The sequence below is a fragment of the Nannospalax galili genome, unplaced genomic scaffold, assembly GCF_000622305.1.
Source record: "Nannospalax galili isolate Female #2095 unplaced genomic scaffold, S.galili_v1.0 scaffold324, whole genome shotgun sequence".
Classification (NCBI taxonomy): Eukaryota; Metazoa; Chordata; class Mammalia; order Rodentia; family Spalacidae; genus Nannospalax; species Nannospalax galili.
The window spans coordinates 4,386,557-4,409,542 of NW_008353027.1; the positions used below are offsets into that span (position 1 = coordinate 4,386,557).

At 40.5% G+C, this 22,986-nt stretch overlaps 2 protein-coding genes across 4 annotated transcripts in view; one reads left to right on the top strand and one right to left on the bottom strand.

Annotated features, from left to right (window-relative positions):
- Rtn4ip1 (reticulon 4 interacting protein 1) overlaps positions 1-21,448 on the bottom strand; it is a 67,343-nt gene extending 45,895 nt beyond the window's left edge. The window contains exons 1-4 of one of the 2 annotated variants that reach the window (XM_017802523.2): positions 21,323-21,448; positions 14,215-14,366; positions 12,335-12,403; positions 11,379-11,503 (exon numbers count right to left, since the gene is read on the bottom strand). In XM_017802523.2, the coding sequence (XP_017658012.1) occupies positions 11,379-11,503; positions 12,335-12,403; positions 14,215-14,340 (320 nt within the window). In that variant the 5' untranslated portion in view covers positions 14,341-14,366; positions 21,323-21,448. Of the gene's footprint in view, positions 1-11,378; positions 11,504-12,334; positions 12,404-14,214; positions 14,367-20,831 lie in introns of both variants that reach the window. The other variant, XM_008850302.2, reaches the window with a different exon arrangement.
- A 28-nt stretch (positions 21,449-21,476) lies between these two features.
- Qrsl1 (glutaminyl-tRNA amidotransferase subunit QRSL1) overlaps positions 21,477-22,986 on the top strand; it is a 36,503-nt gene continuing 34,993 nt past the window's right edge. For both annotated transcript variants that reach the window (XM_029554640.1, XM_008850303.3), the window contains exon 1: positions 21,477-21,654. In XM_029554640.1, the coding sequence (XP_029410500.1) occupies positions 21,631-21,654 (24 nt within the window). In that variant the 5' untranslated portion in view covers positions 21,477-21,630. The remainder of the gene's footprint in view (positions 21,655-22,986) is intronic.

The following is a 22,986-nucleotide window of genomic DNA, read 5'->3' on the forward strand; positions in this document are numbered from 1 at the left end:
CAAGTATCTTCTTGAAGTCCCTCAAATTAAGGTAAAGAATAAGAACAAATCATTCTGGAAGAACGCAAAGGAAAATAGCTTTAGATATTTAAGTGACAATTGAATTTATTCTCATAATTGTTTTAATAGCTTTTGTATAATCCTCATCGCTATTATGAGATATAAAATGTATTTATCAAATCTGTAATCATTATGCCAAAAAATCTGAATTACTGTAATATTTTGTATATTGTTAAAACTGTAACTTTAATTGTAAAAAAAAAAAAAAAAAAAAACCAAAAGGAAAAAAACCCATATTTTTCCTGGTTTCATTTTTTTAAAAAAGCTGAATAAGAATAAATGGTTTATAAAAAAAAAAGAATTAAAAGTGACATCACAATAAAAAAGTTAAAGCCTAAAAAAAAAAAACCCAGCTAATCAGCATTATACCCTATAATCAGGGCGATAATTGCGACCACCTTATATGAGGGGATCACCTGGCTACTTGACAGACTGCATTAAAGTTTCTTCCAGGAAAGAAAAGCTTGAAATTAATTTCCAGTTCCCTCCTTGAAAAGACTGGAATAAAAGGACACCAGATATGATGGCTGCTGAAAGGTCATCTGCCGGACACATCTCTGATCTCATTACTGTCAGCTTATCCCTTCTGTATAACTTTTAATCTAAAGCAGCCTCCTTTCCTCAAATAAAACAAAATTACCTTGCAAAGCAGTATTTGGCAGAAGAGTGGTTCTGCGACAGCAGCTTCAGTTCCCAATGCTGCCACCCGAGGGCGCCCTCACAGTGCAAACAAGGCAGAGCAGGTTCCACCACTGTTCTGTGAGCTTGTGAAGCTCTAGGGACACACCATTTTCTGTTGTGCAAACTTTGGTTCTGTGCATGCTCAAGCAGGGCCTGTTCTTTTTCCAAACAAAGTAAATCCCCATAAGGACAGCAAGTGAAATAAATTTCGAAGCCAGCAATAAATCGATTGCTCCTCTAAGGGCTGAAGTCCTGTGACAGCTGCAGTCTTCAATCACTTTCAGTGCTAAGGAAAAATACTGCTGCTGCATACCTCATGGAGGCCCTTCACTTAGTGCTGCACGGGGGGGATATTTGTTACCCAGCTTGATGGAATGCCACACTACACACTGAAATCTCACTGACGTAGAAACCTCCATGCCCTAGGGAAGAAAGATGTTTGTTGGTATATATGGAAAAGTAGCCAGAAAATATACTTGCAAAAAGCAATATACTTCAAAATTGCCAAGATTTTTAAATACATGACCTCTCTTACTTCCACAAAGCTTACTTTTACTTTTTTTTTTTTTTTTTTTTTTTTTTTTTTTGGTCTTTTTGAGACAGGGTCTCCCTGTAGCCACAGCTGTCCTGGAACTTACTATGTAGACCAGGCTGGCCTTGAACTCACAGAGATCCACCTGCCTCTACCTCCCTAGTGTTGGGATTAAAGACATGCGCCACCACTCCAGGCCACATAGCTTACTTTGAAGTTTGTGGGGACTGTACTAGTGGCAGGTATAGAAAATATGGGGAAATATGAGTAATTATTATAGTGTGAAGCATTCCTCTTTGTTTTTGAAATGGGATATCAGGTAGCTCAGTCTGGCATCAAACTTGGTATATAGCTAAAGATGGCCTTGAGCTTGTGATCCACTTACCTCAGCCTCCAGAGTACTAGAATTACAGGCATGTGCTACCACACTCAGTTCACACTATGTGTTCTTAAACTCCAAACTCTAACTTGCTCTGCCATTTCTGTCTAATGTTTAATTTCTTTCTAAATAAACATTAAGGTCCTCATGCAATGTTGATTTCTCTTCCATTTGAGAACCTAAGTCCTCTACCATCAGCTTTCAGTATTTCACTCTTATGAGGCAGATTATCTACTAACTTCAAATTAAAAATGTACAAAACAAACTACAGAACAAGATAGGTAGGCATGATGGCTCACGCCTGTAATACCAACACACTTGGGAGGGGAGGTAGAAGCACGAGGATGAGGAGTCCAAAGCCATCCTTGGCTACATAGGAAGTTTCAAAGTGGAGGCCAGCCTGAGCTAATATAATACTGTTTCTCTCAAAAAACCAAACCCCCAAAACAATAACAAAACTAGGGACTAGAGATACGACTTGGCAGTTGCTCTTCCAGAGGACCTGGGTTCAGTTCCTAGGACTCAGAGTGGACAGCTAACAACCACCTGTAACTCCAGTCTCAGAGGATCCATGTCTTATTCTGGTCTCCATGGGCACCCACACAATGACATATACTCACACAGACACATATAAATAAATAAGATAAATATTTTTTTAAATACCCAAAAAATGAATAAAACAAGCAAATAAAAACCACAGGAGAACCAGAATGAGGTATTTACCTTCCAAGTTCCTGTGTTATCTTGGCCCCTGAAGTCTTTGAATGCCTGGGCTGCATATTTACAGATTTAGTTTCTAGTGTCAGGTCACTCACTAAAGGAATCATTAGGTCTCAGATCCATGACCTAAAAAAGGATGATCAGAGGTGTACTCTGGGAACAGTGAAAAGTAACTTGTAATTTCGATGTAATTTAAACTTATATTTCATTTCTCTACCCTTCTAACACAGACTTTCTAACTTGACCTCCATGGTTTCCTCAAGATCACATACTTTAAGCTATATTACAAGATTGAAGTACCATCTATGATCATAATGGCTTAGAAACAAAGATGATATTAGGTATGGCTAATTCTCGTCAGGTAGAAACAATGATCCTTAAGAAATAAAGATGGTACTGAAAATGCATCACTTTTTTTTTCAGTTTCATGAACTCTTTAAAAACGTGTGAACTGTAGCAAAGTATCTTAGCACAATGTGCTATTTATTAGTATGCTAAGTTCCCCTCCTAAAGTGAATGAGAAACTTAATTTGAATAAATGGAGTAATAGAGATATAAAAACAAATCAAATGTGCCCAAGATAGCCTGGATTTGCGTCCTCTTCTAAGCCCCTGTAATTCATGTCGACATTTCCCAATTTACAGGAGAGTTTCATTGTTGAATTAGACGTTTGGAAATTTAAACACATTTCTCTGTTGAAAACAAAGCTATTTATACATTTTGGCAAGGTGCCCAGGGTAATTGTTTATTAGTTTATTTAACTGTTTATTAGTTAGCCAACCCATAATAGATTAAGAATTTCATACACAGGATAACAATAGTTCTATTACCTGAGATTACTCAGAATTTCAACCAGGGCTGCTAGAATGTATCTTCCAAATGGGGTAGGCCCTGGGAATAGCTCCAATCACTAGTTCCTTCGATTCTGCACAGAGACTGATGGGGGAGGAAGGAATGCCTATAGAGCCGACAGCAGGGTAGACAAGAGAGGGAAGCGGTATGTTCAAGGAAGAATCTGCCATGGAGCCAGTGAAGTTGAAGCTTCAGCCCTTCACTTACACAGGAGGGGCCCAGGCAACACATTTGCATAGACACATGGTTTTCCTAAAATTTGACAAACTCAGATATGCCAACCGCAATCAGTTAAGACTGCAGCCTCTCCCCATGCCTCTACTCCCTCTTTCACCTTCCCCTGACACAAGTGATAGCAGATTTGGCTGAGAAGGTGATTTAGAGACCCAATAGCCTCCTCACGTTCACTTTTTTTTTTCCTGTGGTTTCAGTTATCCACAGTCAACTCTGACCCAAAAAGATGAAATTCAAGATTATAAATAATTTATGTTTTAAATAACTTTTATTAGACTATATGAATAGAATTGTTCTATTTTGTCTGTGGATTCAGGAATTCATTGGGGTCTTGACATACTACCTCTTCATGGATAAGGGGAACTGCCATACATTTCTTTAGATTTACTGGAAAATACTTTGGTTCATAATCATTTCTGCGTAGAGTTAGGTTAGCTGTCCTTATTTAAGAATGCCTTCTAACAGGTCTCCCTATAGTCCCAGAGCTGACCTGGAACTCTCTATATAGACCAGGCTGGCCTCAAACTCACAAAGATCTGCCTGCCTCTGCCTCCCGAGTGCTGTAATTAAAGGTGTGCACCACACCTGGTGTACCTGTGTATTTTAATTGGGAGTGCCGAAAATAAAACAAGTAATTTTTGTGTACAATAAAAAGAATGAGAAAGGAAAAAAAAAAAAAGAATGCCTTCTAAGCCAGGTGTGATAGTGCAGGCCTGTAATTCCAACCTTAGGAGACCAAGGGAAAAAGATAAAAAATTGAACAGTCTACATAAAGAGAGCCTGTCTCAGAGCACGTGAGTAAAGACACCTGCTACCAAGCCTGATAATCTGAGTTTGACGACACCCAGAACTCACATGGTGGAAGGAAAGAACTAACTCCCACAAGTTGTCCTCCGATCTCCACACGTGTGGGTACATGGCATGCACCTACACAAATACACACCCACACAAAAGTTTAAAAGATGACACGGTGGGTAAAGGTGTTTACCACCAAGACTGATGGCCTGAGTTTGATCCCTGAAACCCACAAGATAGGAGAGAACTGACTCTTTAAAGTTGTCCTCTGACTCCTACATGCATACTGTGGTATGCATGCACCCACCCACATATACACCCCCACACGCACAAATAAATATAATTAAAACATTTTTTTTTAATGTAAGGGAAGAATCCAGTTGTAGTTGATTTGTTTTCCCCAAGTTGAGATGCAAAGGGAACAAGTAGCTGGAGCTAAGCAGAGAGCTTGGCACTGGAAACACAGATCTACAGGTTACAAGGATCTAAACAGAAGCCGGCCCCCACAGATGAGATAACCCTAGGAGACAGAGAGGATGGCACAGAAGACTAGAATAAACAATACATTTAAAGGGCTAAATGGGGGAGGCTGTTAAAAAAAATAATAAAGGAATTTCAATACTCTGAGGGAGAAGGTAGGAGGATCAAAAGCACACAGTTGGAACCAGGCATAGTGGTGCACATCTTTAATCCCAGCACTTGGGAGGCAGAAGCAGGCGGATCTCTGTGAGTTTGAGGCCACCCTGGTCTACATAATGAGTTCCAGGCCAGCTGAGACCCTGTCTTAAAAAAGGACCAAAAAAAAAAAAGTACACAGTAGAAGGGAGGGAGGGAGGGATGGGAAGGGAGGGTAAAATAGGCAAGGCAAGAAGAAAATGAAAGGAGTCTGGTATTCCTAAAACAGTGAGTGTTAAGGAAGTGTGTCCAGAAACTTCAGAGGGACCAAATCACAATAAAATCTGCAAGGGGACACTGGGTTTGGCCACTTGGCTCTGACCCCATGAAGGCAGCCACAGCTGAAAGGTGAGGCTGAGAGCAGAGCACAGTGCCCTGCAGAGTACATAATTGGTAAACCTCACAAGAGAGCAACCCCAGGCACTTCCAAAGCTAGCACATTAAGCACAAATTGTCAAAACATGGGACAGGGGAATTCATTTGCATCACACTGGCCAGGTCCATGCCTCAAATTCAGGCTCTCCTCTTCTCCCAGCCAACAATTCCAATGCAATAGAGCTACAGGACTTGATTTCTACGTCCTCTCCCCTAGCAGCCATGGAACCTTCGGATGCAGAAAACCCAAGAGCTCACAGGATAGGCAGAAGCAGAGTGCAAAGAAACAGGGATGGTGAGGTGAAGAATAGGTAGAGGAAGGCATTAGAAGGAAGCTGGTGAAATTACTAGGTGGCAAATGGCACATCCAGGATGCAACCTTTATACCCAAGACTCATGGACCACAGAACAAGGGATGGAGAGAACACTAATGCATCTTTCAATTCTCATCAATGAAGCTCCCTCATGCAACAGAGGGCCAGGAACACAAAAGGCCACAAATGGCCAAAGTGTAGAGAATAAGAGTTGGCTGAGTGTGGGTCCTTGGACAGGACTCCTATAATGAGGTCCACCCACCCAGGGCTCAGGGGCCACTGCAGAAGAGGGGGCAGAAAGAGTTAAGAGCCAGGGAGGAGATGCCATGACCATACAGAAATAGTCCTACAGGCTCCTGGGACCCTTCTCATACAAACTTACAGCAATGCTGACATAATTGGCCTTAATACAAGTGACAGACTGTATGAACTCCCATGGGGGGATTGCCAAAGGGGAAGGGACTATAAAGATGATTTTATGTATGAAATACACAACAATTCAATAAAAATTTATATATAAAAAAATTACCAGGTGGGCTTTTTAATTTTAACATATGCATATTGATGGGGGGGGAGTAAAGTCAAGGTTTTAAAATTTGAGCCTGTCTAATTCTATAAACAGAATTAGTCAGAAATCTAATATACATTATATGACAAAATTCCTGTTCTAAAAAAGAAAAAACAAAAATAAAAACCTGAAAAGTATTCTGACTCACTGCAATTGGTTTCAAGTGGGTACAATTTAAAAGCAAAATTTATTTTGTGGAGGGGGTCTAGTTTAATTTATAATACTTCTGCAAGACAAAGTAAAGTACAATTTTCCCAGCAAGAGATGAATTTCAGGTAGAGCATGAAATAGTCAAGTGTGCCCAGGACTCTACCAATAAATAAAACCATTAAATAGTACCATAGTTTAAAAAACAAGGTGTAACTGTGAACAAAAGATCCCAGAAAAACTGCATCTTGAAACTGAACATTCTACAAAGGTTGATCAACTAACTAGAACTTCAGTGACTGTGCAGTAAGGAATGTTGCAGGTCCAGAGGTTAATTACCATTTATCTTAGGCTATCTTTAGCCCCCTAAACAGCCACTCCTTGCCCACCTTTGTTTCTGACTTAACATCCCATGACTAACAGATGAAAACCTTTGGGAATGTATTATAACAGATTATGAGCTTCCACCAACCAAAAGACTGCCATCAGATAGTATCTGAGACCTATAACAGATTTCTCTTTTGCTGTATCTGCCTACTTAATGTTTCCACCACTGTATTTGAAAAGTGTCCTGGATTTATGAATTTTCTGTGTTCTCTTACTATAAAAATTTCATGCAAGTGCTACCATGTTGGAACATGGAATTTGGGGGTAAACCGAATCTGTGTTCCCGAGCCATGGTCACTCATATTTGGCTCCAGAATAAATTATCTCCCCTTTGAGGTGAGAATTATGCTTTTGTGTCAACATAACAAATTTATAAATTGGGGGGATTAAAGGTAGAGTATGAGGCCCAAGGTTCCTGTTCATAGTACATGCACCTGTACATACACACACACACACACACACACCTCTATATATTTTTATAGGATTTTTAGGATGCTCAAATCTCTTGTGATTGTCCCAAGTAAGTAACTGGAGAGGTAGGCTATTATTAAAACTCACATATAATGATTTCTGTAAACTGACATTTCTGGAAACATCAAGTACCAATTGCTATGGTTTCAGTGTTTGTAAGGTATCCCTCCAAAATTCAGATGTTAAAATCTTAACCCCAGTTAATGAGATGGGGGGTGTTTAGGCCATGTTGTTGCAGAGTCTTCATGAATGAGATTAGTGCCCTTCTACCAGACCCCAAAAACATATTGTTTCCCTCTGGCATGTGAGGACAAGAGCGAATGTACTGTCTATAAAGCAGAAGTTGCCCTCACCGGACATCAGGTCTGTCAGTGCTTTGATCTTAGATTTCCCAACTTATAGAAATGTGAGAAATAAATTTCTTTTGTTCATAAACACCAGTTTATGGACTTTTATTCTATCAGGTTAAGGAACCAGGACATCAGGCTCTCACTATTGCTCACGACACAGGTGTTTTGCACTATGCACACAAGAAGTCCATGATGTGAATTATTGAGACTTTTTAATGGATTTCACACTAGCTTCACATGTGGCTACATCAATTAACAGATCCAGTCTAGTCTCGTATATAATGGCCAGCAAGATGGCTCAGTAGGTAACCTTGCCACCAAGGTTAACTACCTGAGTTTGTTCCCTGGAACCTACAAGGTGGAAGGAGAAAACCAAAGCCCACAAATTGACCTTTGACCTCCATATGTCTATGGCATGCACACATGTACACAAGCACACAAAAATAAATAAATGTAAACAAATTTTAAGGGTGAGATAGCTCAACAGGTAAAGGTACTTGAAAGTGAGCCTGAGTTCAATACTCATGGTAGAAGGAAAGAACGGACACCTACAAGGTGTCCTCTGACCTCCATGCACTTGCCATGGCACACTCTCTCTCACACACACAATAAATAATAAATAAATAAACAAATAATAAATAAACAAGCAAGCAATTTACAACAATTTAAAAAATAAAATTGATGGCCTTATAAGGCATAAAAATATCCCCTTCTCAAAGCTGTTCTCACAACCTTCTGTCCCATGTTCAGTAACTCACAGGAAATAGCAGAGACACTATAAATAGCATATCTAGACACCTGGTAAATTAAGGGCAGAAGAGAGAATAGAACCCAAGACTCCAATCTCCCAGTTCAAGGCCATTATTGCTTAAGCATACAATAACAGTGAATCAAACGATTCACAAAGCCAACGGTAAACTGGGAGTTCACAGTGATGCAGCTAAGGAAAAACAACTAGATCCTTGTCTCTAACTAGCTTTTTACAGTGTGCTAAAACATTCCCAGAGAGCCCTGAACTAGCAAAAGAAATGAGTGTTCTCTAACCATAATGTGCATACAGTCAGAGAAAAACCTTATGTTTCAAAGGAAAGGCAACCAAAACAACAACACACAAATATCATTTCAGAGCCTCTAATAATAAAGGCCTAAAAATCTAGATTTCCACAAGTTTATTAAGAAAAGTCTGTGGTCAAATTTATTTAATTTAAACCATCTCTGACCAAAACGGCAACTTCAAAAAAGATAAGCCTGGGGTTGGAGAGATGGCTCAGCAGTTAAGAGCAGGTACCGCTCATCTAGAGGACCTGAGTTCAGATCCAGCACCCTCATCAGGCAGCTCACAACACCTGGACCTCTACTTCCAGAGGGATCTGATGCCTCACCTGCACATACGCACACACATAATTAAAAATAAATCTTTAAAACTATTTTTTAAATGCCACACACAAAAATGTAAAAAATAGTGTTGACCTTTAGAATCAATATCTGCCCTGAATTCTAAGACAAATAGTCACTTCATGAGACAAATAGCCTTCACAATTCTTTTAGAAATAAAGCTTAAAATTAAATTTAATAGCCAGGCATGGTGTCTCACACCTTTAATTCCAGCACTCTGGAGGCAGAGGCAGGTTAGGTCTTTGTAAGATCAAGGTAAATTTGGTCTACACAGTGAGTTCCAGGCCAACTGTGGCTATAGGGAGACCCTGTCTCAAAAAGACCAAAAAAATTAAATCTAATAAATTCAGAATTGTTATTTTATTATATTACCTATGGTTTTCTCCTTTCTTATAATCACTTAATGGTTCAGAGAACCTAGTTTTCGCACCAAAAAACAAAATAACAATTTTGACTCTGTCAATTTTCTTTAAAATTTTTTATATATTTTTTTAATATTTTAGTTATTGGTTTTATATTATGTGTATGAGTGGTTTTGCCTGCATGTAAGTGCACCACATGTGTGCAGTGCCCACAAAGGTCAGAAGCAGGCATCAAATTTCCTGGAACTGGAATTACAAACCATTATTAGCTGTCATATGGGTGCTGGGAACCAAACCTAGGTTCCCTGAAAGAAGTGGGTGCTGGGAACCGAACCTCGGTTCCCTGAAAGAAGTGGGTGCTGGGAACCGAACCTCGGTTCCCTGAAAGAAGTGGGTGCTGGGAACCGAACCTAGGTTCCCTGAAAGAAGTGCTCTTAACTACTGAGCTATGTCTTCAGCCCCATGTATTTACTAGGGGGAAGCACACAGACCACTGTAAACATGTAGAGGTCAGAGGATAACTTAACTTGTAGGAGTTAGTTCTTTCCTTCTAGTATGGAGTCGCAGGGACTGAACTCAAGTATCAGGCTCAGTTGCAAACACCTTTACCTGCTAAGCCATCTCATCAGCTCCTATGTCAACTCTCTAAATACAAACAATATTCTAATATCCTTGCTAATAATAGAGCCACCATTTATTGAGGGCCACTAGCTTTATATATATTATCTCATTTAGTCTTCAAAATAAAACTTTAAAAAAATTGGTTGAGTCAGTCACCCAGCCACTCAGTGGCAGAATCTGAACCTGAATTAAAAAATAATAGTCTCACTGGGCGTGGTGGCGCCTTTAATCCCAGCACTTGGGAGGCAGAGGCAGGTGGATCTCTGTGAGTTAAAGGCCAGCCTAGTCTACAAAGCAAGTTCCAGGCTAACTGGGGCTACAGGGAGACCCTGTCTCAAAGAGACCAAAAAAAAAAAAAATGGCTCTCTTCTATTTCCAAAATAGAAGGGGGTATGTTCCAAAGCTCCAGGGAATACCTGATACCACCACCTCGACATATACTGGGTTTTCTTATATACATAACTTTAATAAAACTTATAAATTGAGCAATGTAAGAAATAATTTATAATAATCTAACAATATGCTGTAATGAAAGTTACGTGAACATGGGGTTTCTCCCTCACTTTGTCCAGACATTGTAAGTTTACTGAATTCATCTTCTAAGCTCGTAGTTGACCGTGGGCAACTGAAACTTTGGAAGGTGAGAACACAGATTATGAGGACAGCTGAACCTCTGAGACATTTCCAGTCACTGTATCACTGCAATCTTAAGATATCTTCAAGTCAATGAAGCATCAAAACTGACCTAGAATTTGTAAAGTACTGAGCCCAAGAGAACTCAAGAATATTCAGCAGTATTTTGCAGTCGCATTCTGACATTTGCAGAAATATACAAACCTGTGAGCAAGTCCTGGTAAGTGTAAAAAAAATAACGCTTTCACCTTGACATCATTCTTTGTAAAGTACACGGGCCTCTTAATCTTTCTAGGAGTCTGACAGAAATCATGGATCTTCTTTCCAAAGTTCACGTAAAATTTCATCCCAGGAGCTAGAAAAATGGCTCAGCTATTAAGGGCACTGACAGTTCTTGCAGAAGACTTAGGTTGGGATCTCAGTACCCACAAAAGGCAGCTCACAACTGCCTGCAACTCTAGTTCCAGGGAATCCATCTCTCTTTTCGGGCCTCTGAGGGTACCTGCATGTACATGGTGCAAATATACTCACATAGGCACACAAAAAAAATAAAGAAAAAATATATAAATCAAATTTTTTTAATTAAAAAAATTGCCCTAATATAGAAGGCTCAAACTCCTAGAGCACCCAACTATATATCCTTTTCAAATCTCCTACTTCATTCAGCTGAGAATCTACAGAATGAGGTTTTTAAAAAAGTGTGAAATAGTCAAATATAAGCATAATTGGTCATGCAAATCATCCTAATTTCAGTGCTAACAGATCTGCTGCAAAGAACCAGCAGAAGAAATGAAAGTAGGTTAGGGTGCCACCACTAGCACACTTACCGTTTTCCTGTGCAATTTTTGTTGTTTAGGCCACCGACCTTGTTTATGGCAGACCAGGCTGTGAGAGCCACATATGGCAAAGAGGCAGCTTGAGTATGAGTAAGCGACCTGGGCTTGTGAGAGACCTACATTGGAAGACAGTGGTCAAAAATAAGCAGGAACTTGCAAACGTACAAACACAACTAAGCACATCTACATTCACTAGAAACCAAGTAATTTCACAGACAAATGCATAAGACATCCAGGTTCAGTGTTTACTGCATATTCTATTCCAAGGTTAGTCCTAAAAATATTCTCCAAATAGCACTTTACCTACATTATTCAGGTCAGTGATATTCGTAGGCAGCATATTAGATACAGGCTACTTCGCTATCTTTTTAAAAGACTGCACATAATGACCCCATTTGTCCTAACAATAACCAGAGACAAATTCAAATACACCTTGAATCCTGATAAACACGTTCTATTTGTTTTGGGAATCAAGTGCTTCCTTTCCTGTTATTTTCTGTAAAGCAATATTTCTAGGCTTTTTTCAACTCTAGTAATACTCCTAATTCTCATTCCAGTCTCCCTTCTGTAGCCCAGTACCTCAGTGTTAACCCCTTTCTTTAAATTGTTAGTGTCCTTACTATATTTGATTAGGCTCCTAATCTTTAAAACTGTTCAGAACAGTCTGACATTTCTACGTCTTTTGTTTGGGTTTATTAGGTTTATACTAGGAAGAACCAAAAAACACAGCAAAGTTCTAGATCTCATCCAAATCTCTGCTCCATGAGACAAAGATGACTGCTCTAGCAGGCAGTGCTAATAAATGTCAACAAATTTTCCTATTCTCCATTTTAGCACTCTTAAACTTGCTATAAAACGTGAACCCAGCCTGAAAAACTGCTAATTACTTTAGAGCTGTCTGTCGGTCTTTCTTACACCTGTGCATGCCAGCAGACACCATGCATTACCTCATTCCCACTGACTACAACAAACTCCGAGAGAGTGCCTTGTTTCCAAGGAGGAACTGCAGCCCAGACCTGAAACACACATAGATACACTTTCATTGAAGAGAAACGTTCTGACCAAAGCCAATCATAAAGGTATTCCCTCATATACGTCCACCCTGTAGGGGAAAAACGACAACAGCAACAACAAACCCCTCCAGTAAATAATACACAGGGCAAGAAGTCAACTTTCACATGATATAAATCTACTTACTACTTTGTATGAGTCCAGGTTTATCAATTCAAACCACACTGGAAGTACACACCCTGCTATAGTCAATAATTTTCTGGGGCTTGAATCTTGGCTCTACCATTTATGAGCTGGGACCTTTTCTTTTCTTTCTTTTCTGTTTTCTTTTCTTTTCTTTCTTTTTTTTTCTTTTTCAGACAGAATCTGATCCTGTAGCCCAGGCTGACCTCAAACTCGCAATCCTGTCATCTGAGCCTCCTTAGAGCTAGGATCACAGGTGTATGTCACTACAGCTAGTGAGCTGTGGGACTTCCTACAGCATGGCTTCTTCCAGTGTAAACTGAGCCCAGCTATGCCTAACTTAGAGGGTTTGGCTGCTTTTTGAAAAGGAACCAAAAAATTGCTATTATTATGATGCTCACTACCATCTCTTGGAATAAACATCCAAAGTGAGAACTCAGGCTGGAGAGGCGGCTCAGCACTTAAAAGCACTGGCTGCTCTTTCAGAGGACCCAGGCTCAGTTCCCAACACCCCACATGGCAGCTAACAATCGTCTGTAACTCCAGTTCCAGGGATCTGACACCGTCTTCTGACCTCCACGAGCACTGCGCAACATGGGTGCACTTACATACATGGAGGTAATACACTCGTACACAAAAAATAAATATAATAAATAAAAATATTTATAAAAGCATTTAAAAAAACAAAGTGAGAAATAACAGAAGATTATACCAAAGTTTAGCTATTTCAAAACCAGTTAATTCAAAATGTAGAAATTTTAGTCATTTAAAGACTCAAGAAAAATAAAGTAGTTCTAATTCTACATATTTAAAAGTCTTGCAATTCTAAGCACTAAATTTAAAAAACTCAAGTACAATCTGAACATGGTGGCTTATGCATGTAGCCACAGCACTCAGGGGGTAGAGGCACTGTCTTGCGTTCCAAGTCATCTGAGCTACACCGTAAAACCCTGTCTCGAAAAAATAAAAGTAACAACTAAATCAAGAAATGAGTGTTCTGGCCAAAAGTCAGTCAGTACATTTACTGAAAAGAAAAATGCTCAGTGGTATAGAATATTCTTCTAAAAGAAGCACGATGAGCCAGGTTTGGTGGCATACACCTGTAATCCCAGCACTTGGGAGATGGACACAGGAGGATCAGGAGCTTAAGGTCATCCTCAGCTACACAGCAAGTTGGAGATCAGTTATATGATACCCACTCTAAAAAAAAAAACACATTTTCAAAAATAGGATGAAAATTCTGCTGGACATGGTGGCATATGCCTTTAATCCCAGCATTCAGGAGGCAGAGGCAGGTGGACCTCTGTGAGTTTGAGGCCAGCCTGGTCTACATAGTGAGCTCCAGGCCAGCTGGGCTACAGGGAGACCCTGTCTCAAAAGGACCAAAAAAAAAAAAAGATGAAAATTGCATATTTAGGAAAGAAATAAAGAGTAAGAACCGGGCATAATGGCACATGCCTGTAAACCCGGCACTTGGGAAGTAGAGGCAGCAGGACCAGAAGTTCAAGATCATCCTCGCCTATATTGTAAGCTGGAGGCTAGTCTGGGTTACATGAGACCCTGTTCAAAAGACTTTTTAAAAAAGCAAGAAAAGATTAGAGAAGAGAAACACGGATCAAAAGGATTAACTCACCTCATCTCCGGGTTTGAAATACTTGACATCAAGCCCACACTCCATCACCACACCAGAGACATCCCGACCCAAAGTCAGTGGAAATTCTTCTCCTTTGGTTTTTATATGCAAAGGATCACGCTTCATATTTAAAGCTGTTGCTCCATAACCACCTATAAAACACAATTTCTGTTTCTTTAAAAAAAAAGAAAAAGAATCAAGTCAGGCATGGTAGCACATGCCTTTAATCCCAGTACTTGGGAGGCAGAGGCATGAGGATCTCTGTGAGTTCAAGGCCAGCCTGGTCTACATAGTGAGTTCCAGGACAGCAGGGGCTACAGGGAGACCCTGTCTCAAAAAGACCAAAAAAAAAAAAATCAAAAAACAAAGAATCAAAATGATTTTTAAAATACTACAAGAGTACAGGCAGGTCAATGTTGGATTCTTAACAAAGATTATAAAGCAACCACATTTTTAAAAAATATATATATTATTATTTTATGTGTATGAGTGTAAGTATGTAAGGGCACCTGGGTCATGCAATGCCTACAGAGGTCAGAAGAGAAGAGAACATTGGATTCCCTGGAATGGTGGTATTGATAGTTGTTAGCTGCCGTGTTGGGAGCTGGGAACAGAACCCAGGTCGTCTGCAAGACCAGTCAGTGCTCTTAACTGATGAGCCATCTCTTCAGCCCCTAACTTCATAATTTTTGCCACCACACAATAAAGCATAAAAAGTTATTCTATTCAAAGAAAATTAATTAGACAGCCACAATCACTTATTAAACTAATACCACAAATGCTCAAAATCTCTTTAAAACTCAGATTGTGAAACTGTCTTCAGGACTTTCGGTATCTTTTTCAATATACTTTGCTCTTTGAAGGTGTTATTAGTTAATAAATATCTTTATTTACAAACATATTTTTAGACAGGGCCTTTCTATGTAGCCTAGGCTAGTTTTGAACTCATGATTTTCTATCTCAGTCTAAGTGCTGGGATTATAGGTATGTGTCACCACATTTGGCTCATTCTTGAATATTTTAAGCAACAAAGGCACTTAATGCCACGTCTGGTAAAAAAAAAAAAAAAGTCAAATGTTAAGGCTCTTAAATATTAACAAACAAGGCATGCATATTAAAGTACTTGATACTAGCACTTGTCTGAGTAATATTCCTAGTCCCCATTGCCTAAAAAAAAAAAAAAACATTATCTAGAATAATGCTTTTGAGGCTGGAGAGATGGCTCAGTGGTTAAGAGCACTGGCTGCTCTTGCAGAGGACCCAGGTTCAATTTGTAGCACCCACATGATGCTAACAACTGTTAGTTAACTCCAGTACCAGGGTCTCTGACACCTTCTTCTGACCTCCAAGGGCATTGCATGACATGGGTGCACTTACATACATGCAAGCAATATACTCATATGCAAAAATAAAAACAATAAAATAAATATGAAAAAAATAATAATGGTTTTGAGTAAATGCAAAGATTTCTGAGTGGAAAAAAGATACTGGTCTGCATCTATTCTGGTATGTCAAATCAGATCAACTGCTTTACTATACATTATCTTATTTTTTAAATTTTTATATTATTTTTATGTGTATGAGTGTATTGCTTGCACATATGTTAAGTGCATCTGTGGCATGCAGTGCCCACGGAGGTCAAAATAGGGCATCAGATCCCCTGGAACTGGAGTTACTGGAGTTACAGACAGTTGTTAGCAACTATATGGGTGCTGGGGATAGAACTCGGGTCCTCTGCAGGAGCAGTCAGTGCTCTTAACCATTCAGTCATCTCTCTCCGGCCCCCATCATCTCATTTTTAAGAATATTTATATAGATTTTAAAAAGGGGGGGGGCAGGCCTGGTGGCACAAGCTTTTAATTCCAGCACTTGGGAGATAGAGGCAGGAGGATCTCTGTGAGATCAAGGATAGCCTGGTCTACATAGCAAGTTCCAGGCCAATTGGGGCTACAGGGAGATCTTGTTTCAAAAAGACAAAAACAAACAAAACAGAAAGCATCCCATTAAGCATAATTTTAAAAATTCCTTTTATTTATTTATGTGTATGAATGTTATGCCTATATGTGTCTAAGTGCACCCATGTTGTGCATTACCCATGGAGGAAAGAAGAGAGCATCAGATCCCCTGGAACTGGAATTATGGACAGTTGTCAGCTCCCATATAGGTGCTGGTGGTATTCAAACTCAGGTCTTCTGCAAGAACATCTAGTGCTCTTAACCACTGAGCCACCTCTCCAGCCCCTAAGCATAATTTTTTTGTTCAAATACATTAACTACTCTATCTTCAATAATCCAAAGTAATAGTTGGGCCTGGTGGCACAGATATGTAATACCAACTACTTGAAAGCTGAGGGAAAAGGTTCACAAGTTCAAGGTGAGTCCAGGCAACTTAGCGAGACTATAGTGCAAAACAAAAATTCCAAAGAAGGCTAGGCATACAGCTCAATGGTAAAATGCTTCCCTAGCATACACAAGGCTCTAAATTCAATCCCCAATATGTATGTATATATGTATACATATATATGGAATAAAGTAGTTTATTTCATAGCTTCAACATATAAAATGACTTTTCTAAGACACAAAAGTATCTGTTATTCTCTTTTTCTGCCCACATGTTTCTGAGACATTTGTGCTAACAGGCTCTCCAAGACAGGTACCCTACCTCTCCATGGTCACACATCTCTTCCTGTTCCACAGTATATGTCCAGAATCACTAGCCTCCCACTCACTCTCAACGGAGCAGCTTGCCTAGCAAGAAAGAGGCATCCAGAAAGCCAGGAGAAGAGGGTCTTTGAAAGATGGCAAGTGCTGTTTTCAAATAAGCTCAAAAGTTAAAGTCTTTAAGCAAAGCTGAGGACAATACTGTGGAGGCTTTTGTTGACCTTGATAGGAATAGCTGCTGTGGTGTGGTATGGTACGCTTGAGAGAATGGGAAGCAAGGAATCAGACTGTGAAAAGAGCCAGGCCTTTTCAACAACTGTACTACAAAGGAGAACAGGAATTTCCAACGGCTTTGTTTGTTTGTTTGTTTGTTTGTTTGGTCAGGTTTGTTTTGTTTTGTTTTCCTGTTTTTCAAGGGGAAAGAAACCATTGCAAGGTTAGATGCTGAGGTGAATGATCCAGTACAGAGGATAAAAGCTGATGACACAGGAGAAAACTGATGAGACAAGACCCCAAAGTAGGTGAGGGGGAAGGGATCAAGAACACAGTGGGGGGTTGGCCCTACCTGGGAGCAATAACAATCCACACAATAGAAGGGGCTGTAGATACAGGGAGATACTGACAGGTAGGTAGTCTACCGAAGCTGTTTCTCTAATGAAAATTCAAGACACATGGGAGAAAACGGAAACTGGGATAGTCCCAGAAGAAGCTAAACTAATGGCCGTGATGCCAGCATTCCACATTTGCCATCTGGCCAGCTACACGCCATCACAGAAAAAAACATGTCACATGTAAGACCAAGATCAGATCTTCTTTTTCCTGTCTTACACCCATTTCCCCCCTTCTACTAAAACATAAGCAGTCACTCACTGAAACCCTCTGTGGTCTGAGCAATAGAAGTAGACATTCAGCCTTGTCAAAATTTAATTGTTTCAAAGCTGCAAAAAGATTTCAGTCCTTTCTGAGGTCCCAAGACAGCAGCTCAAGTGGCTTTTCAACAGTTTTCTTAGTAATCCTGATATGCCAATATACCAAGGATAGTACTATTGTACCATCCAATCTAATTTCACCCCAAACCCAAAATGTATCCAGAAACTGAGAACCTGCTTGGTGACACAGACGAATATGATTTTAAGTGGTTCATCCCAGCTGTGCACATGCACACCTATAATGCTAGCCCTGGAGACCCGTAGGGCAGGAGAATTGGAAGTTCAAGGTTATTCTCAACTACAGAGTTAGAGGCCACCTTACCCTACAACAGACTCTCTCAAAAAAACCACCAGTGTCATCCCACTGGCCGAGGCTTGCGGCTTGACTTGCTCAGAGCTGGGTTAATTTGGAAAATCCAAGATCTTTCATCAGTTTCAAGGATTTTAATCCCATCTCAAAAAACCAAATTCAGTTGGTATATGCTGTTGGTTGTGTTATTTTCTGTTTTTGAAATTATTCATTGCTTTAGCCATTTCTATGATTTATTGTTTTATGCCCAACAGTAGTGGTCATATTCAGAAAAACAGCCAGCTTTTATCTTTCACAATAAAGTAGGCATGTCTCTTGTTTGCTTGTCAAGGGAAATAACTGTCTCCAAAAGTTTACAATCTTCTACTTGTTTTATTTCCCCAAGCTACCATTTCAGATATCTTCTGTAACAATAATAATACTTCCTCAAAAAAAAATCCATGGACAGGAGGATAACTTGCAAATAACATTACTCAGTCAAGTCATAAAACACTAAATTGTCTCAAGAAAGCTCTATAAAAGTAAAATATGTTACAGTAATATATTAAACAGCAGCCAGAAAGCATCCAGATACAGTCATTCTACTGAAATAAAAATGTACATAACACAAACTGTGCATGTGCATCTTGTGAAACAAAAATACCTTCAAGCCGCTGTAAAAGAATAAATAGAAAACAAAGTAAAACATCAGGTCCAACTAGGAGTAGCAATTATTATGTAAGAATAAAAATACAGGGCCAGAGAGCAATTTCTTTTTTTTTTTTTTTTTTTTGTCTTTTTGAAATAGGGTCTCCCTGTAGCCCCAGCTGGCCTAGAACTCATTATATACACTAGGCTAGCCTTGAACTCACGGAGATCTGCCTGCCTCTGCCTACCAAGTACTGGGATCATAGGCATGTGCCACCACACCCAGCTTACTTATCTTTTAAAAAATATTTTTATTAGCCAGTCACGCCTTTAATCCCAGTACTCAGGAGGCAAAGGCAGGCGGATCTCTGCAAAATCAAGATGAGCCTGATCTACACAGCCAGTTTCAGGCCAACTGGGCTCTACAAGGAGACCCTGTAGTGCTAGGGTTAAAAGCATACACCACCACATCTGGCCATTCTCTTCTACTTTCAACCTTAATTTGCAACTTATATACGAACAAAGAAGTTAAATTCATCAGTGGTAATACATGAGAATTTTTGAGACATTGAATGTATTTGTAGGCCTACACACAAGTCATTCAAAAATACTGATCCATGTTTGAAGAGATGGCTCAGCAGTTAAAAGCACTGGCTGCTCTTACAGAGGACCTGGGTTCAATTCCCAGCACCCACATGGTGGCTAACAACCGTCCATAATTCCAGTTCCAGGAGATCAGATACCCTCTTCTGATCTCTGTGGGTATTGCATGACACGGGTGCACTTACACACATACACACAAAATAAAAATAATAAGCAATAAAAAAAAAAAACCACTGACCCATGATTAAACTGCCTATGGCAGCTTACTTAAAACACTGGGAAGTTAGCTGCCTCATAACTAACAGTGAGGCTGATTATCAGAAGACATGGATGAGTACTCATAAGCAAGACTGAAAATATTTTTTTCCAAATTTAAAATAATTCAAAAATACTAGTCAATGTTTTCCTCATTATAATAAATATAATCTTGGTACAGAGCATATTTAAGGAGTGCAGTGCTCTCTAAGCTTTGCCAGTATGCCCCAGCAGAAGAAATTAGAATGACATTATTCCAATTTAGAAAGTTGCATAACAAGAAAATATATTTTAATTGCTGAGGGCAGAACACACCACCAGAAACAAGGAAAATACTGTGCCCATATCCCTTAGGCCCGTTCTGCTGCCCTGCTCACTGGACCAATAAGAGAAGCTGTGAATAATGGGAGAGAAAAGAGGATACAACAATCATAAAAATCCAAAATCTGAACTGATGGGGACATAACCATATCTGGAACAAGCAAATTAACTGTAGACTACTTTCCAGTTTCAACTTACATTTAAAATGGAGCAATCAAACACCTTAATTATTGCAGTAACTGTAACTTCAAAATATTTAGAAGGCAGGGCAGGTGTGGTGGTAGATACCTTTAGTTCCAGCACTTGGGAGAGGTAGGCAGATCTCTATGAGTTTGAGGCCAACCTAGTCAATATAGTGAGTTCCAGTCTAGCCAGGGATAAGTAGTGAGCCCTTATCCACCCCCCTCCAAAGGAAATATTTACAGAGCATTACCAAAAAGCTAAATGTTTCAGGGACTTCAAGAAGGCTCAGTAGGCAATGGGACTTGTCCTGCCAAGCCTGACAATCAGAGTTCAATACCCAGGACCCACATGGCAGAAGAGAGAACTGACTCCTGCAAGTTGTCTTTTGACCTCTACTTGTGCAGTGTCCACTTGAGCACACACACACACACAATCAATCTAATAAGTTTAAGTGAGTCCTTTGTGTCAATCAAAATGTAGTCAAATAATCTTTAAAACTGTGTCCTTAGTAGGGTGTGTTAGCCTACATCTGCCATCCCAACATTGGAGAGACTGAAGCAGGAGGATTTGCAAAGGGGAGAATAACCTGGAATAAACAGTGAGTTTGTGGCCAGCCTGGGCTACATAACGAGCCTATGTTTCAATACAAAACCAAAAAACCCACAAACAAAACACCTACATGCCTATAAAATGCTGATTAAAAAAAAAAAAAGTCTTTTGAAAACTTACTTCTCATATTAACATCTATAGGATTTACACTGGCAGCATGGACTTTGATAATCACTTCATTTGGATAGTGTATGATAGGTAACATCATGTTCTGAGTGAATCGAAGGACTTCATTTTTTCCATATTTATCTATCACCCAAGCGGGCATGACAGTGCTCCTGGCAGAGGTTGTATTAATCTTTCTAAACGAAGGCTTCGGGATAACTTTGCTTCTCCACAAGCAAGCCGCAATACGTGTATTTCTTTTGAGAAGGCAAGTCTTTAAAACTTCCATTGCCAAGAGTGTCGCAATTGCGTCCTCCAATAAAACACACTTGGCGTGATCAAACACTCACTCTTCAATTCGGTCAAATTCTGCAAAACATACTAGTCAATTCATGCAACGGAAGGAAGAAAATGGAATTGCTGTTCTGTCCGCATCAGAAATGCTCCGAGTTGCGTTCTGGTCAGTTCTCTGTCCATTCCCCTTCCATTCTTACACTCTCCCTCACCTTAGAAGAAAAAGTTAACTCGCAAGGAGCCCTCGGCCGGACGCGCCCACAGTTCGCAGTCCCAGGCTGAGCAGACTCGAGCTTCGGATTCCGGATCCCTGTCCGCAGTCTCCTTGTGGCTCTGTGATAGACGCGAACCAATCGCGTGCAGAGATCAAGTCCCCAGCCTGAAACTCGACCAATCCGAGGGCTCGGTGTTGAAGAAGCTTGTGACTATCAAAGATGGCCGCGCCCATGTAATACCGGCAGCGGGCGCAGACCTCTCCGAGTTCTCCCGGCCCCGGTGACCGCGTCTGAACCTGAGGACTATGCTGGGCCGGACTCTTCGAGAAGTGAGTGGACGTGGACTGGAGGGTCCCCGGGAGGGCGAGCGCGTTGGCGGACTCCGGTGGTCCGGGCGGCCCCTGGTCTCACCGCGCAGCTCGGTCCGCCTGCGCCCCTCCTTTTCTGATCTGGATGGGGGATGCGAGTCTTTCAGCCCTTGGGCTATTTGCTCCATACCCGGGAGTGAGGGTGTCAGGAGGGAAGATACCTGCACCGCCGAGCAGTGAGGTGGAAGTGTACATCCGACATTTGCTCAGGCTTGGAACGCTTTGGGGATGCTTTCTTCAAGTGGCCATTTCAATCCTCTTCCAGCTACTGCGGTTCTCGCTTAGGGGCGGGGCGCGTTTATAATGTGTAGAACTCACCTTAATAGTTAGTGGCTTAAAACACTACGTTCTCAGGTATCAGTTACCACCAAGACAACTATGGCCCCTTACCACTGCCATAGACCTGGAGGCCATAGACCCCAGCTGCATAAACTGTGGCTCAGGAACACATATGTAGAGAAGGCAGAAAATTTGGCAACACTAAAAGGTTTCAGAAAGCACAGTGACCAAAGTCAATTCAACGTCAAAGGCCTAGTGAATCTAAGGTGTTTCTGACAGTGCTCACCCGTGTTGCGCCCGACCCGACTGCACTGCAGCCTTGGTTCAGAACACAGAATAAATAGACTGTCCAACTAATGCTGCTCGAAACACCTCAGATTCGAGTCTATTGTGTCATGATTTGTAGCGTTTTGTTTTGTTCTTACTATACATACAACTTTTCAGCAATTATAGAAACATAATTACAGAAAGCAAAGACTATTTTCCTATCGTTAATTCCTCAGCATGTATGTTAGAATTCGGGATGAGAAGGCTGTGTGATGAAGTAGAAATGGACTCCGTCCTGCAACAGATGCAGATAACTTTATTAGCCACCAAGGTCAAGCAGCCTTCCCATGGGGAATGGAGGTTGGGCATTCAGGCTGGGGGACGTCTGATATTTATAGGTGGGCCCAGAAAATCCCAAAAGGGGGGTCGTGCCTTCCCGCAGTCCCAGAAGGTGGGGTGTGCCTTCTTGGGTGGTGTCCTGCTCCTTCCCGGGATCTGGGAAGGAGAGATGGAGAGTTCTGGTTGATTAGGAACTAGAGCTACAAGGAGGCTGATAAGAAACCACATGACTTTTGCTAGGAGCCTTGTGTTCTGAAATAGATATATCTACCTCCAGGCTGAGGGGGTGCAGGGTAGGCGGATGGTCAGTTCCTTCAGCCATTTGTCACACTGACTTTCCTTCATCATAAGTATCAAAGTAGTGTATCTTTGGATTGTATTGTGTTGAGAGTGCTTGATTTTTTTTTT